General features: G+C 39.2%; 1 protein-coding gene and 1 pseudogene across 1 annotated transcript; one reads left to right on the top strand and one right to left on the bottom strand.

Moving 5' to 3' along the window:
• Positions 1–462: 462 nt before the first annotated feature.
• Positions 463–1162, bottom strand: LOC128598407 (40S ribosomal protein S13-like; annotated as a pseudogene).
• Positions 1163–5111: 3949 nt separating this feature from the next.
• LOC128560304 (taste receptor type 2 member 41) lies at positions 5112–6038 on the top strand. Its single transcript, XM_053553869.1, has one exon. It carries the CDS (start codon positions 5112–5114, stop codon positions 6036–6038), a length of 927 nt encoding a protein of 308 aa, XP_053409844.1.
• The last annotated feature ends 11753 nt before the right edge of the window (positions 6039–17791 follow it).

A 17791-nucleotide genomic window follows, 5' to 3' on the forward strand; every position in this document is an offset into this window, starting at 1 on the left:
CACTGCTTGGCTCAGCTCAGTGCCAAGGGGGATAACTTTAGTGTAACCTTCTCTTATGGTGAAAAGGAGCAGGAGAATTCCAGCAGCCCTTAACACAGAGGACCCTAGCAGCCCTTGTCGCCATCATGGATACTTGCAGCTTTTTCCACTAAGGATCCTGAAGTTTATACCAATGCTGATACCAGCTGATGGAGCTACCATACCACCATGTGGCTGGAGGAGAGAGAGAGAGGGAGTGGGAGAGAGAGACATATTACTTATTTGAAAAAATAATGGCTGAAATTTTCCCAATTTGGGGGGAGGCAAGTAGATACCCAGATTCATGAAACTCAAAGGACACTAAAGAGTTTCAAATGAAAGATTAAAACATATTGGAATGAAATTGTTGAAAGTCAAAAGCAAAGATATATATATATATTTTCAGTTAAACAATGTTTTTGTCACTTGAGTTCATAGACAAATTTATGCAACCAGGGCAGAGGCTGTGGATGACTCACACTTCCAATCAGGAGGAAGAACTCACTTGGTCTTATAATATGGAGCTAATCAATTAATTTGGCTTTCTTTCAGAATCAGAATTTAGCATCCTTATCCTTCCTTCCTCTCAAGATGCTTTTGAACAGCAATTGCTTTCTTAATTAAATGGTAGAGATCCTCAGGAAGATCAGGAGCATATCCTTCAGATTTAAAGATTTTCAGGATTTTATTGCCTGCCATGAAACTTACTTGCACAACATCATGCGAGTCCCTCAGGATCACACCATTCTGTGAGGGAGTCAGGCCCTTCTTGACCAGTTTGTAAATTTGCTCTTTCAAGTCATCCGACATCAACTTCAGCCAAGTGGGAACATCGTAGTGATAGGGCAAAGCTGACTGGGCCAGGCCTACCCGGGAGAAAGCATAGGACCTTCGATGGCAGCAGTCAGGCAGCAAAAAAAGAGCAAGCCTGGGAACATATCAGGAAACCACTCAGCTCTCAGGAAGTGACCTCACACCACAAACAGATAATTTTGAAAGCAGTGAGAGAAAAACTACTCTTCATACATCAGGGAACATACCTTACAGCATCAACAAATTTCTCAGCAGAAACTTTGAAGGCTAAAAAAGTAAGATGATATATTGAAAATACTGAATTCCCTCCACCAACCAAAAGGAGTCCCATACCCCCCAAAACTACCCATTAGAAAGACAGAAAAGAATGTGTTTCAAAATTTGTATGTTCTTATTAGTTTGAAATTAAAAAATAAAATAAAAATTATAAAAATCTGTTATAAGGAAGCCAATAAACAGATGTTATTACTTTGAAATTTAAAAACAAAAAATGAAGAAAAGATAAAGTCTTTCCCAGAAAAATGAAAACTGACAAAGTTTATCACCACTAGAACTGCCTTATAAGAAATGCTTAAGGGAGTTCTTCAAATTGAAATAAAAAAAGCTAAAAAGTTATGAAAAACCATGTGAAGGCATAACCGTCACTAGTAAGGATAAATTCATAGATAGAGAAATACAGAATCATGAAATGTAGTAATGGTGGTGCATAAATTATTTTTAATCCTATTATCCTATTTAAAAGACAAAAATTCCTTAGTGGAATTTATAAAAAGAAGCAAACTCTTACTATAAAAGCACAGTGTGTCCGTGTATGTGTGTGAAATTAAATGTGTAGTGTTTCAATATGCAATTGAAATTAAATTCATATTAACATAAAAGATATTTATGTTAATAAATATGAAACTTACTTGCACAACATCTTTTATAAATAAAAGATAAAAGATAAGATATTTTATCTAAGCTTCAGCTTCAAGATACCCATAAAGAAAAGAGCTATAATAAACACAAAAAAGAGAAAATACTTAAAGCAAATCACTACAAACATAATTAAATAGAAAAGTAAGATGGCAAAAGAGGAACAAAATAACTGAAAAACAGAAAACAATAAAATGGCAATAGTAAGTTCTCAACTATGAATAATTACCTCAAATAAAAATTGTTTAAAGTATTCGATCTAAAGTCAAAGAGTGAATGAATTTCAACACAAAGCAAGATTCAGAGATATGCTGTCTACAAGAAACTCACTTTAGATTTAAAGACACACGGATGCTGAAAAAGAAATTTCATGCAAATAGTAACCAAAATAAATTAGGATTGGCTTTACTTTTACCAGATAAAGTAGACTTTACATAAAATATTTCTCTACAAAGGAGGCATTATATAACGATGAAGGGTCAATTTAACAGGAAAGATGACAATTCTAAAAATATGCACCTAACATCAGAATATCTAAATCTATAAAGCAAATACTGACAATTCTGAAGGGAGAAATTAACAGCAATAGTAAGGTAGTTCAATGACTGACTTAAAATAATGAATAGAAAGAACATCCAGACAAAAAGTAAACACGAGTCGACTTGAATAACATTTTAGACTAAATGGATTTTTCCTCCTAATAGCAGCAGAATAACACATTCTTCTCAAGCGCACACATAATATTCTCTAGGATAGATCCCATCTTAGGTCACATATAAATCTTAACAAATTCAAGAACACTGAAATTATTCCATGTGTATTTTCTGACCACAAACATTATATAGGGAATCAAGAACAGTAGAAAACAGAAAAATTCACAAATGCATGGAAGTTAAGCAACATACTCTTGAATAACTATTTCATCAAAGAGGAAATAAAAAAGTAATTTTAAAAGTATTTCAAGACAAATGAAATTAAAACACAACATCTCAACCCTTATGCGAAAGCACTACTAGGAAGGAAGTTTTAGTAATAAACACCTACGTGAATAGATAAGAGATCTCAAATAGAAAACTTAATCGTAAGCCTCAAGGAACTCTAAAAAGAAGAACCAACTGAGCCCCAATGTTAGTGGGATGAAGGAAATAATACAGAGTAGGGCAGAAACAGAGTTATTTTTTAAATAAGATAAGCAAACTGAACAAGCCTTTAGCTAGACTACCCAAGGAAAAAAGAGAGATGATTCAAATAAATACAATCAGAAATGAAAGAGGGACATGACAAGGATGCCTCTGACATGAAGAGAATGGGGGAGCCATATTACCCACACGGGGTATAGGAAGTCCTGACTCTCTCTCCACCCGTGGACACACCAAATAAACATCTATTCATGGATCAATTCCCTCTGAGAGAAAGAGACTAGTTGAGAGACTCCTACCTTCTGGGCAACTGAGAGACTCCTACCCTCTGATTCACATGGGATGACTAGGAAAGGCTGAGGCACACTTGGGCATGGACCCCACCCTGGGCACTGTGCCGTATTATCAGGAAAGGAATCCTCGGCATCATCTTCTCCTGTGGAGAGGAGAGTTTGGGCCATACACACATATGGCAGCCTAATTCTACAGTTCTTTGAGGTTTGCCCTTAATTACCAACTCTGTGAGTGCACAGTGTGCAGGAGATTAGATAAGTACACCCACGAGTTGTTCTAACCACAGGAAAAAATTATTGGTTTGGTACAAGCTCTCAAGCATTTGTAGGGGATTTATCTTTCAGCAGCAGTACAGAGACAGGGCTTTAAAAACACAGTTCCCTGTTTATGACACACTCTTCCAGGGGCTACTTGGTGGGCTGGCTTCTAACTAACTTGCACTGGGGGGTTAGAGGATTAAATATTACACTGCTACTGCTAGCCTGAGAAGCAGATCAATAGTTCCTGAACTCACCCTCGTTCACCCCATTGATAACTCCAAGTCAATTAATTATTTCCTTTTGGAAGCAGTCTGTCCACACATCAAATGTCCCAAATTTAATAGACTTCATCCAAGGGACTGAATCCTAAGCCTACTACTTTTCAGCAAAGGGTACTGGCTACATGGGTCTCTCTAGAATACAGGCAAAGCGGTAGTGATTTTACATGGGCATGTAAACACTTCAGGGCCTAATTCACCAAGAGGACTACAGAGAAGGGTCTTAAAAAATGCAGTCTCTGTTTCTCCCTGAAAGGGATTTCTATAACACATTCTTCCAGCGACTATTTGGCAGCCTGGCTTCTAATTAACATGCATTAGAGAGTTAAAGCAGCAGACAAGCAATAGTTCTAGCAGCCTGACAAGCAAATAGGTACGTTCTGAGCTTCTCCCGCAGCTCATCCAGTGATAACTCCAAGTCAATTAATCCTTCTGGAAGGAGTATATCCACATAGTGAATCTCCCAACTTTTAAAGCTTTTACCTAAAGGATTGCATACTAAACCTCTTACTTCCGGGTAAAGAGGGGAGTAGGCATATGTGAGTATCCCTAGATCATAGAACAAAGATGGTTTTGAACATGCATGCAAAGACTTCCAGGGGCTACCACCCATTGGAACAGTACAAAAAATGGTATGAAGCTCCCATTTTCTCTCTAGAAGAGGCTTATGACACACATTGCCAGTGGCTATTTGATGGTCTAGCTTCTAGCAATATTGCATAAGGTACTAATAAGGAAAACAAACAATAGCTCTTCTACAGCCAGAGCCAGAGCTCAGCAATTCACAAGCCTTCTCTACGGCTCACCCCAGTGACAAGTCCAGGCTTACCAGTTCTCTATGATGCCACCGCACTCTACTGAGGGTGACATAGTGACACTGTCTCAAAAAAAAATAATAATAATAAAGAGTGGATGTGCTGCAGGGAAGCTGGGCTGAGACAGGCTTCTCTGGCATCACTATGTTCCTGGGATGTCCCTCTGTACTTGTCTGTATACTTAAAGTTTAGAGAATGGTCTGATGGGAAGAGACGTGTTCACACCACCCAGGACCCAGGATTCAATAAGAAGGATGGAATTCAGTCTCAGAGACCCTGAAAAATCCTTCACACTGATGCTAACCATGGCAGCATGCAAGCAAAATCAGGGAAAAACAAATCAGGGGCAGTTGGCAGGCCTGGTGGTAACTGAGCCCAGGGAGATTTGCATCCTCTCTGAGCCAACAGCACACCTTGCCTCCCCAGCCTGAGCATCGTCCCTTCTGAGCGAGCTCTAATTCAGAGGCAAAACCTGACCATTCTTCTCATACCCAAGGAAAGCTCAAAAGAGAGACAGCAGGTGTGAGCAAGGAGGAGGCAGGGGACAAAGGCAGCAGGTGACGACTGGCAGAGGGCCCAATGCAGTCAGCACTGACCGTTCTCTTCATGCTGCTCTTCTTGCTGCTCTGCCTCCTGGGGATGCTGGCCAACGGCTTCATTGTGCTGGTGCTGGGCAGGCAGTGGCTGCGGTGCGGCAGGCTGCTGGCCCTGGACACGATCCTCATTAGCTTGGGTGCCTCTCGCTTCTGCCTGCAGTGGGTTGGTTTGGTGCATAACTTCTACTACCGTATCCACTTTGCCGATTACAACTGGAATCTGTCCCGACAGCTCTTCGGTCTACACTGGTACTTCCTGAACTCAGCCAACTTCTGGCTTGGTGCCTGGCTCAGTGTCCTGTTCTGCCTGAAGATTGCTAACATCACCCACCCCACCTTCCTCTGGCTCAAGTGGAGGTTCCCAGGGGTGGTGCCTTGGCTCCTGCTGGGCTCTGTCCTGGTCTCCATCATCGTAACCCTGCTGTTCTTTTGGGGAAACCACACTCTGTATCAAGAATTTTTAATTAGAGAATTTTCTGGGAACATGACCTTTCAAGAGTGGAAGAAGAGGATGGAAATTCACTATTTCCTGCCCCTGAAACTTGTCACACTGTCAATGCCTTTGTCTATTTTTCTGGTGTCAATGGCACTGCTGATTTGTTCTCTGAGGAGCCACATCCAGAGAATGTGGCAGACCAGCCACTCCCTGCAGGACCACAGCATGGAGGCTCACACCAGAGCTCTGCAGTCCCTCATCTCCTTCCTCATCCTCTATGCTCTCTCCTTTGTGTCCCTGATGATTGATGTTGCAAAATATTTTTCTTCCGAGAGCCAGTGGTACTGGGTCTGGCAGATTATAAGCTATTTTACTATATCTGTGCATCCCTGCATCCTCATCTTCAGCAACATCAAGCTTCGAGGCACGTTCAGGCAGCTACTATTGTTGGCCAAGGGCTTCTGGGTGGCCTAAATGGCAGGGTCCCTTACCCAGAGCCCCAGATTAAAGCGTCATGGGAGGATGACACCCCTGTGGTGTGCTGACATGGCAGTGTCTTCATAGGCAGACGACTACTGGCTCCTGCTGTGGGGTTCTGCTCTGGGAAGGAGAGGAGACGGGAAGTTCTGGGAACTCTCCCAACATGCTTCCTTTCCTTGGGACACAATACCATTCAGATCAAGTACCGTGGGTCCCAATGACCAGTATTGTTCAGGAGTTCAGAATGTAAAATATTGTCCTTTCTTCATATTTGTACCTCCTTTGTCATCTGGAAGGCTTCAGTCAAAAGTCTTAATTAACTGTACCATGTTATCTCAACTGCCTTCTGGAGAGTTAGAAAATGTGTGTGCCAGGGAGTGGATGGGGAAGCCACAAGCTTCTTGAGGACAATATAATGTTTACTTTAAGGGTTTCAAGGGACAGGTGGTTGTGGTGGGCTGTGACCAGGGCTGTGAGTGTTAATCACCTTTCACTGTATGAAGATTCTTTTCTTCTTCAGAGATTGGATACTCTGCTTTTAACTTTGTTAAGATTCCTGGAAGATTTCTTTATGCCACCCCACTTCTTTTTTCGTTAATATTTCTATTGCTTTGCCTTGGATTTTCTTTTCACTGAAGTCTGAATATCTGTCAGACTTTTCTCTTTGTCATTCCTGTAGAAAAAGAGACTTTGTGATTTTCTTCTTTTAAAAATTGACTCTGGCACTTTTATTTTCTCAAACAAATATCACAGAGCCACATCTGCATTGAAGAAATATAGATTTTTTGTTTTGAAGAACAAAGACTCCAGAACTTGACTTAGTTTTTACCCAAAAGCAATTGTAATGTGTTTTATAAAAGAATCACCTGGTTCAAGTTTATGTTTAAATATTCTTTTAAAGTAACATTATTTTAGAAATAATTTTAGAAAACTTGTTAATTAGAGATGAGTCCTTCTCTAAAGCAGGGCTAAATGTTTTTGCTAAAATACATCAATGTGCAAATTTCAGAGACCAGCTTGCAACTGGATTCCTGACAGGGAGAAATTGTAATCTCCTCTCAGAGTGGAAATTTCCCTCTGATTTGCATAAATGCCACTGAGTGAATGCAAACCCATAATCTGTAATCTTTGGGCAAATGACCCAACATGTTTGAATATTTGTATTTTAACATGGGTAATACATGTACACTTACATGTTTAAAATTTCAACATGTATTGAAGAGTATCCACCGAAAATATTCCTCCTATTTTTTTTTCTTTGGAGACATTCTTAACAGTTTTATGTCTGGCCTTCAGAAAGACTTAGTTTTGTACCAAAAAACCACTAATACCTACCTAATAAATGAGTCAATTAACTTGCATACTGGTATATTCTGTATCAGCACCTAGCTTACCAACCAACCAAATAATTGATTAACTATGTTGTCTCTGTATCTTTCTACATAGAGATTGTACAATATGCACTCTGGTCTGCTTCCATATTTTTTCCAGGTAACAATGTAGCAATGTATCTAGGAGCTATGCATATGTGTGCACACCTGGTATATCCTCACTTTTATTTTAAGCATGATGTACAAATTTTTTTTAAGTAGTTATGTGTCTGTGGTCACTTAGGTTACTTCCTATCTTTTGCTATTCTAATAAACTACTGTCATGAATAACTACTACATATGTAATTTGCACATGCACAAATTCACTATAGGATAGATGCCATGAAATGGAATTACTGTGTCAAGTGGTATGTGCATTTTCTAATTTTGACAAATATGCTCTCCATAGCTTTGCATCAATTTTCTTTCTCACCAGCAATTTTCGGAGGTGCTTATTTTCATGTTTTATTTTTTTTGTAAATCTGCTAGATTAAAAAAATGGCATTTTTGTAGTTGTAGTTTGCACTACTCTTATGGGTAGGAGTTTATCATTATGCTATGTGTTTAGAGCCATACATGTTATTTCTGTGGACAGTCTACAGCTTTTCTGAATTTGGTTTTTGACCTTTTTCATACTGGTTAGTAGGAGCTCTATATGTATTAGTTATTAGTATTTTTTTTTTTTTTATTGTTGGGGATTCATTGAGGGTACAATAAGCCAGTTACACTGATTGCAATTGTTAGGTAAAGTCCCTCTTGCAATCATGTCTTGCCCCCATAAAGTGTGACACACACTAAGGCCCCACCCTCCTCCCTCCATCACTATTTCTGCTTCCCCCCCCCATAAACTTAATTGTCATTAATTGTCCTCATATCAAGATTGAGTACATAGGATTCATGCTTCTCCATTTTTGTGATGCTTTACTAAGAATAATGTCTTCCACTTCCATCCAGGTTAATACGAAGGATGTAAAGTCTCCATTTTTTTTAATAGCTGAATAGTATTCCATGGTATACATATACCACAGCTTGTTAATCCATTCCTGGGTTGGTGGGCATTTAGGCTGTTTCCACATTTTGGCAATGGTAAATTGAGCTGCAATAAACAGTCTAGTACAAGTGTCCTTATGATAAAAGGATTTTTTTCCTTCTGGGTAGATGCCCAGTAATGGGATTGCAGGATCAAATGGGAGGTCTAGCTTGAGTGCTTTGAGGTTTCTCCATACTTCCTTCCAGAAAGGTTGTACCAGTTTGCAGTCCCACCAGCAGTGTAAAAGTGTTCCCTTCTCTCCACATCCACGCCAGCATCTGCAGTTTTGAGATTTTGTGATGTGGGCCATTCTCACTGGGGTTAGATGATATCTCAGGGTTGTTTTGATTTGCATTTCTCAAATTTATAGAGATGATGAACATTTTTTCATGTGTCTGTTAGCCATTCGTCTGTCATCTTTAGAGAAGGTTCTATTCATGTCTCTTGCCCATTGACATATGGGATTGTTGGCTTTTTTCATGTGGATTAATTTGAGTTCTCTATAGATCCTGGTTATCAAGCTTTTGTCTGATTCAAAATATGCAAATATCCTTTCCCATTGCGTAGGTTGTCTCTTTGCTTTGGTTATTGTGTCCTTAGCTGTACAGAAGCTTTTCAGTTTAATGAAGTCTCATTTGTTTATTTTTGTTGTTGTTGCAATTGCCATGGCAGTCTTCTTCATGAAGTCTTTCCCCAGGCCAATATCTTCCAGTGTTTTTCCTATGCTTTCTTTGAGGATTTTTATTGTTTCATGCCTTAAATTTAAGTCCTTTATCCATCTTGAATCAATTTTTGTGAGTGGGGAAAGGTGTGGGTCCAGTTTCAGTCTTTTACATGTAGACATCCAGTTCTCCCAACACCATTTATTGAATAGGGAGTCTTTCGCCCAAGGTAAGTTCTTGTTTGGTTTACCAAAGATTAGGTGGTTGTAAGATGTTAGTTTCATTTCTTGGTGTTCAATTTGAGTCAAAGTGTCTATGTCTCTGTTTTTGTGCCAGTACCATGCTGTCTTGAGCACTATGGCTTTGTAGTACAGACTAAAATCTGGTATGCTGATGCCCCCAGCTTTATTTTTGTTACTAAGAACTGCCTTAGCTATACGGGGTTTTTTCCGGTTCCATACAAAACGCAGAATCATTTTTTCCAAATCTTGAAAGTACGATGTAGGTACTTTGACAGAAATGGCATTGAATAGGTAGATAGCTTTGGGAAGTATAGACATTTTAACAATGTTGATTCTTCCCATCCTTGAGCATGGTATGTTCTTCCATTTGTTAATATCCTCTGCTATTTCCTTTCTGAGGATTTCATAGTTTTCTTTATAGAGGTCCTTCACCTCCTTCGTTAGGTATATTCCTAGGTATTTCATTTTCTTTGAAACTATGGTGAAGGGAGTTGTGTCCTTAATTAGCTTCTCATCTTGACTGTTATTGGTGTATACAAAGGCTACTGACTTGTGGACATTGATTTTATATCCTGAAACATTACTGTATTTTTTGATGACTACTAGGAGTCTTGTGGTTGAGTCTTTGGGGTTCTCTAAGTATAAGATCATGTCATCAGCAAAGAGGGAGAGTTTGACCTCCTCTGCTCCCATTTGGATTCCCTTTATTTCCTTGTCTTGCCTAATTGTATTGGCTAGAACTTCCAGCACTATGTTGAATAGTAAAGGTGACAGAGGACAACCTTGTCTGGTTCCAGTTCTAAGAGGAAAAGCTTTCAGTTTTACTCCATTCAGTAAAATATTGGCTGTGGGTTTGTCATAGATAGCTTCGATCAGTTTTAGAAATGTGCCACCTATGCCTATACTCTTCAGTGTTCTAATTAGAAAAGGATGCTGGATTTTATCAAATGGTTTTTCTGCATATATTGAGAGGATCATATGATCTTTATTTTTGCCTCTGTTAATATGGTGGATAACGTTTATGGACTTGCGTATGTTAAACCAGCCTTGCATCCCTGGGATGAAGCCTACTTGATCATGATGAATGACTTTTTTGATGATAAGCTGTAATCTATTGGCTAGGATTTTGTTGAGAATTTTTGCATCTATATTCATGAGTGAGATTGGTCTGAAATTGTCCTTTTTGTTTGGGTCTTTTCCTGGTTTTGGTATCAGGGTGATGTTTGCTTCATAGAATGTGTTGGGGAAGATTCCTTCTTCCTCAGTTTTTTGGAATAATTTCTGCAGTACGGGAATAAGCTCTTCCTTGAAGGTTTGATAGAATTCTGGCGTGAAGCCATCTGGACCAGGGCATTTTTTAGTTGGAAGCTTTTTTATTGTTTCTTTGATCTCAGTGCTTGAAATTGGTCTGTTCAGGAGGTCTATTTCATCCTGGCTAAGTCTAGGGAGAGGGTGTGATTCCAAATATTGATCCATTTCCTTCACATTGTCAAATTTCTGGGCATAGAGTTTCTGGTAGCATTCAGAGATGATCTGTTGTATCTCTGTGGGATCAGTTGTTATTTCCCCTTTATCGTTTCTGATTGAGGTTATTAGAGATTTTACTTTTCTATTTCTAGTTAGTCTGGCCAATGGTTTATCTATTTTATTTATTTTTTCCAAAAACCAACTCCTTGTTTCATTAATTTTCTGAATGATTCTTTTGTTTTCAATGTCATTGATCTCTGATTTGATTTTGGATATTTCTTTTCTTCTACTGAGTTTAGGCTTAGATTGTTCTTTTTCCTATTCCATAAGATCTTTTGTGAGATTGTTGATGTGCTCTCTTTCTGTTTTTCGAATGTAGGCATCTAAAGCGATGAATTTTCCTCTCAAAACTGCTTTTGCAGTATCCCACAGGTTTTGGTAGCTTGTGTCTTCATTGTTGTTATGCTCAAGGAAGTTAATGATTTCCTGTTTTATTTCTTCCTGCACCCATCTGTTATTCAACAGAAGATTGTTTAATTTCCATGCCTTTGGGTGGGGTTGAGCATTTTTGTTAGAGTTGAGTTCCACCTTTAGTGCCTTATGGTCTGAGAAGATACAAGGTAAAATTTCAATTCTTTTGATTCTGTTGATATTTGTTTTGTGTCCCAGGATATGATCAATTTTGGAGAATGTTCCATGGGGTGATGAGAAGAATGTATATTCTTTATCTTTGGGGTGGAGTGTTCTATATGCGTCTATCAAGCATAGTTGTTCTAGGGTCTCATTTAAATCTCTTGCATCTTTGTTTAATTTCTCTTTAGAGGATCTGTCCAGCTCTGTAAGAGGTGTGTTAAAGTCCCCTGTTATGATGGTATTATCAGATATCATATTGCTCAGACTGAGTAAGGTCTGTTTCAAGAATCTGGGAGCATTTAAATTGGGTGCATAAATATTTAGAATTGAAATGTCTTCTTGTTGTAGTTTTCCCTTGACCAATATAAAGTGACCATCTTTGTCTTTTTTGACTTTAGTTGCTTTAAATCCACATGTATCTGAAAATAAGATTGCAACTCCTCTTTTCTTCTGAATTCCATTTGCCTGAAAAATTGTCTTCCAACCCTTGACTCGGAGATTTAATTTGTCTTTTGAAGCCAGGTGTGTTTCTTGCAGACAGCAAATGGATGGCTTGTGTTTTTTAATCCAGTCAGCCAATCTATGTCTCTTCAGTGGGGAATTCAAGCCATTAACATTTATTGAGATAATTGATAAGTGTGGTAGTATTCTATTCGTCGTATTTGGTGAGAGTCCATTGCTTAGTTTTATCTTTTGCATCAGTGTGGAGGTTAGGTTCTGTCCTTTAATTTCTGAGTTCTTACTTTGCTGCTGATCCATTGTGGTGGTCAGTGTGCAGAACAGGTTGAAGTATTTCCTGTAGAGCTGGTCTTGTTGTGGCGAATTTCCTCAATGTTTGTATATCTGTAAATGATTTGATTTCTCCATCAATTTTTAAGCTTAGCTTAGCAGGGTACAGAATTCTGGGCTGAAAATTGTTCTGTTTAAGTAGATTAAAGGTAGATGACCATTGTCTTCTTGCTTGGAAAGTTTCATTAGAGAAGTCTGCGGTCACTCTGATGGATTTGCCCCTGTAGGTCAACTGGCGCTTCCTCCTGGCAGCTTGCAGAATCTTTTCTTTTGTCTTGACTTTGGACAGGTTCATCACAATGTGTCTTGGAGAAGCTCGGTTAGAGTTGAGCCGATCCGGGGTCTGATATCCCTCTGAAAGCAGTGTGTCAGACTCTTTGGTGATGTTTGGGAAATTTTCTTTTATAATATTCTCTAGTATGGCTTCCATTCCTCTGGGGTATTCTTCTTCCCCTTCTGGAATTCCTATAACTCGTATGTTGGAACGCTTCATAAAGTCCCATAATTCTGACAGTGAACGTTCTGCTTTCTCTCTCTTCTTTTCTGCCTCTTTTACTGTCTGAGTTATCTCAAGAACTTTGTCTTCTACCTCTGAAATTCTTTCTTCTGCATGGTCTAACCTGTTGCTGATACTTTCCATTGTATCTTTCAGTTCCCTAATTGACTGTTTCAGTTCCTTCAGGTCTGCTATATCCTTTTTATATTCTTCATATCGTTCATCTCTTATTTGATTCTGTTTTTGGATTTCCTTTTGGTTATTTTCCACTTTATTAGCAATTTCCTTCATTGTTTCCATCATTTCTTTCATTGTTTTCAACGTGTGTATTCTAAATTCCCTTTCTGTCATTCCTAACATTTCTATACTGGTGGAATCATCTGCAGTAGCTACCTCATGGTCCCTTGGTGGGGTTGTTCTAGACTGGTTCTTCATGTTGCCTGGAGTTTTCTGCTGATTCTTCCTCATGAGTGATTTCTTTTATCTGTTTCCTTGCCCTAATTTTCCTTTTACTTCCTCTTGCTCTTTAAGTTCTTGTGCCTGTGGACTAAGGGTTAGAGGACCAGAAGGGTGAGAAGAGTGAAGAGCAAAAAAGGGGATGAAAGAAAGGAGGACCGAGTGATAAGAAAAAAAGAAAGATAGAGAAAGGAGAGGGGGTGGGTATGAGGAATATTGACAAAAAGAAGAGAGGCAAAGAAAGAGGGAGACAGGGCAATATAGGTGTACAGTAGGGTACTTTGACACAACCTTAAAAAACCCCACCTTCTGGGGGTGCCCAGTTGCGTGGTTCCCTTGAGGTCAGCAGCTCTTTGCTAACCTGATCAGACACAGTACCCCACCTCCACCAAGTAGAGAGGAAAGACAAAAATGCTATAAATCAAACCAAAACAAGCAAACAGAAAACTTTACGGGGATAAAATTGGGTGAAAAACCAATTTATATCGGTAGAAACACTAGCAAAAATGAAGTTGAAGTTATTAAAAAAGGCAGCAATGGGAAATTATAATTAAAGTAGGAAAATTGAGAAAGAAAAAGGGATCTGTGTGGAAAAGATTGAAATTAAAAAAACAAAAGAACATAAGCAACGTCAAAATAAACAAACAAAAAAAACAACCAAATAAAAAAAAAAAGAAAAAAATACACAACCAAAAACAAAGCAGTTTGTATATGTTATTGAATATTGTCTGAGCAACACGTGGTCTTCTGGGGTATGAGATATTAGTCACAGTTCTGATATGACTGGAGGCTGCTGATTTCTCAAACCCCAGCAGGTAGACACCCTAAATCTCTCTTCAGCCTACTTAAAAGGCACTTTGAACTTGTAAACTTGCTGAGCAGAAGCTTTCCCAGCTTTCTCGCTGGAATCGCTGCTGAAGTGGCTATCCACTTACCCAGTGTGCCAAAACCTGTCTCACTCTGCCCCTGAGGGTTAGGGCTGCAAGGTGGCTCAAACCCCACCCTTAGGCTACTTGGTTGCTGGGTTACCAGCTCCCACCCGTTTCTAGCTCTGCGACCCTGAGGGCGGGGCTTGCCGGGGCAGATCACTGACAATGGATCCGTGTGACCCACCGCCAAACACTATTAGCTCCGTCTGGCTCAGCGGCTCAGACTGGGGCCCTAGACAACGGCCAAAGTTCTCCACACTCCCGCTCAGGCCTTCCCCAAGGCAGTTCAACTCAGTGCCAAGTCCAAGGACATCAAAACAGTTCACAGGCAAGGCCCTTCTGGTTTGCAGTCTCGCTGCTACTGAACTTACAGCTGTGGGCGGCTTTAGACGGATTGAACACACGCGACCACTTGCCGGTTTTCCACTGTTTTAGTCCTCCTCTTGGGGTCCAGAAGTCTCTCGCTGACTCCCTGTATCTTCATAGGAGTGATGATAGGCAGTTCACACCAGCCAGAGATGCCTGGAGTCCTATCTCCCCAGACTCACGGTGCCCAGATGCAAGGAAGCTGTTACTCGGCTGCCATCTTGCTCCGCCTCAAGACACTCATTTTCATTTTATCGACTATTTTGGTTATTTCTTGGAAAATATCATAGTTTATTTTCACCATACTTCCTGTTATCTACAAAGCTTCTGATATTTGTAATCCACAGTATGAACGCTCACTAAACATAGTCTAGTTATTAGTTTTTTATCTGTCATATTTTTATCTGCTATGATGAGTCGCATAATGCTTCCCCACTCTCAGTATTTTTTTATTTTAACTTTCCTTGATCCTAATATTAATTTTAAAAGCTCTCTTATTAATGATAGACTTACAGGGAGATGCACAGGTAGTATAGAGTTCTGTTAATCTTTATCTAGCTTCCTCCAGTGGTGACATTTTATGTAGTTGTGGTACAATATCAAAACTAGGAAGTTACATTGGTATATTACCATTAATGATTCTTAGAGTCTCACTTTATCACCTACCCTCGGTAGAGTGCCATGGCATCACACTGCTCACAGCAACCTCCAACTCCTGGGCTTAGGTGATTCTCTTGCCTCAGCTTCCCGAGCAGCTGGAACTACAGGTGCCGGCCACAACTCCCGGCTATTTTTTTGTTGCAGTTTGGCTGGGGTGGGGTTTGAACCCACCACCTTCAGTATATGGGGCTGGCACCCTACTCACTGAGCCACAGGCACCGCCCACCATTAATAATTCTATAGATGTTATTTAGTTTTTACTATTTTTTTAAACTTACATTTGTGTGTGTATGTGTAATTCTATGTGGTTTTATCCCACATATAGGTTTGTATAATTATAGTCAAGTTGCAGAACAATTCCATCTCCACAGAAGAACTCCCACGTTGTCACGGGCTTGTATTATCATACTTCCCTTCACTGTGCCCTTCATATTTTTATTTGTTTGTTTCTATGTTTTTTTTTTTTTTTGTTCTTTTTCTTTTTTTTTTTTTAAGAGACAGAGTCTCACCCTATGGCCCTCGATAGAGTGCCGTGGCCTCACACAGCTCACAGCAGCCTCCAACTCCTGGGGCCCAAGCGATTCTCCTGCCTCAGCCTCCCGAGTAGCTGGGACTACAGGCGCCCGCCACAACGCCCGGCTATTTTTTGGCTGCAGTTTGGCCGGGGCCGGGCCTGAACCCGCCACCCTCAGCATATGGGGCCGGCGCCTTACCGACTGAGCCACAGGCGCCGCCCTGTTTCTATGTTTTATAGTGGCTTTTTCTATCCATAAATATTTGCTGATTTTATTCCAAATAAACTTAGTTACTTTTGGAATTAAGCTCACAATTAGAAGACAACCCTCACTTTGATATCATAAAAAATTCTCTTTCACTTTCTTAAAGTACTATTTTGTTTTGATTTTTACATTTATAATTTATCCTGATAAAGGCATCATGTATCAGTGAATTTTATTTTTTCCTGATGATTAACTTGTTCTAATGTATCCATTGAAAAAATTTTTTCTCTACTAATATAAAATGTGACTTTTTATCATATATTAACTATATATGTTGACTTATTCCTAGACTTTCTGTTCTGTTTTCCTGCTTTGGTACAAGCATGTACCCTGAGTATAGGATGTTAATTATTTTAGGTTTATAGTATGTTTGAATATCTGGTAAATTAGCCCTTCTCTATTAATCTCCTTTTTCAGAATTTTCTTGGATATTATTTAAAAATAACTTTTATGTGGTGCAAAACAGAAATTTCTTTTTTTATAATATTAATCGATATTTTGTTAAGTATATAATTTAACATGAGGAAGCACGTATCTCCCTAGCGTTGAGTATTCCTGTGTAAAAATATAGTCTGTCTTTCCCTTTGTTCTTATTTCTTCTTGTATTACTCTCAGTTGTGTTTTAAATTTTTTTTTTTTTTTTTGGTAGAGACAGAGTCTCACTTTATGGCCCTCGGTAGAGTGCCGTGGCCTCACACAGCTCACAGCAACCTCCAACTCCTGGGCTTAAGCGATTCTCTTGCCTCAGCCTCCCGAGTAGCTGGGACTACAGGGTGTTTTAAATTTTTAAAATATAGATTTACCACATTTCTTTACATGCATTCTTATAGATGTACTTAGTCCTTTATCCCTGAGTTTGCAATTTCCTGGGATGTTAAATGGGGTAATAGTTGCAAGGTTTGAAACACGTCACATAGGTACATGACACATAAGTAGTACTCATTATACCTTTTTAATAGTTATCCTAATAACTCAAAATTAGTATTATTATTCTGATTATTTCATGGGTCTGCATCAGTATTAAGAGAGCAGAGAAAACTGAGTATGGCAAAGACTCTTCTAGTCATCAGCAAAGACTAGTTATTTTATTTTACTTTTTTCTTTCTCTGACACTTTTAGCCCTCATTCTTAAACTTTTACCAATTTTATTCAGTTGTCAAACAAAGCAGAAATAATGAGTGTGACTCAGACAAACAAAATCCAATGATGATGACAAGAAATCACTGGGCAGGCAGTCTGGCCCTGTAGTAGGTCCAGGGCTCACAAGAGGCTCACTGAAGGGTATGGTTCTAAGAGAATAATTCACTCAAGTTGCATTTTATTTTAACACCAAGCAATGGAGGTGAGAAGAAAGGGCTAAGAAGATTGTTGTTTTTGTTGTTGTTTTTTAAGGTACAGGAAAGTAGGAAAATAAAATACTAAGAGTTGCTAAATAACATATAACTATTATCCTGAACTTTATTCTACCATATCATGTTGTAAAGGTTGCTATATCAGATTGTTTTCCAATACATCCCTGTATTTGCCTTTGTGACTAGACACTAGTCTTTCACCCTCTGGGAGGCTGCAACCCTGTGAGGGTCAAACGGTGTGACATTTTATCTTCACACAAGCAGATATAAGGATGTATTGGAAAATATTTTGATATAACAATCTTATGCAGCATGATGTAGCAGAACACAGTTTCAAGATAATGGCTGCAGTTAGGATGCATTGGAAATCAGATCAGATCAACTGGAAATCAGTTTTATTGATGGACCCTCTAGCTCACGGACTAGAGGCTCTGCCATCTTTGGCTGATAGAGTTGCCTAACAAGTCCAGTTTCCTGGTGTCATGAAAACTTATCTAAATACTTGTCTTATCAATC

Source organism: Nycticebus coucang, chromosome 11, assembly GCF_027406575.1.
Source record: "Nycticebus coucang isolate mNycCou1 chromosome 11, mNycCou1.pri, whole genome shotgun sequence".
Lineage (NCBI taxonomy): Eukaryota > Metazoa > Chordata > Mammalia > Primates > Lorisidae > Nycticebus > Nycticebus coucang.

What these genes read in the sequence shown, in the direction of transcription:
- LOC128560304 (XM_053553869.1), top strand. Translation starts at nt 5,112, where the DNA reads ATGCAGTCAGCACTGACCGTTCTCTTCATGCTGCTCTTCTTGCTGCTC.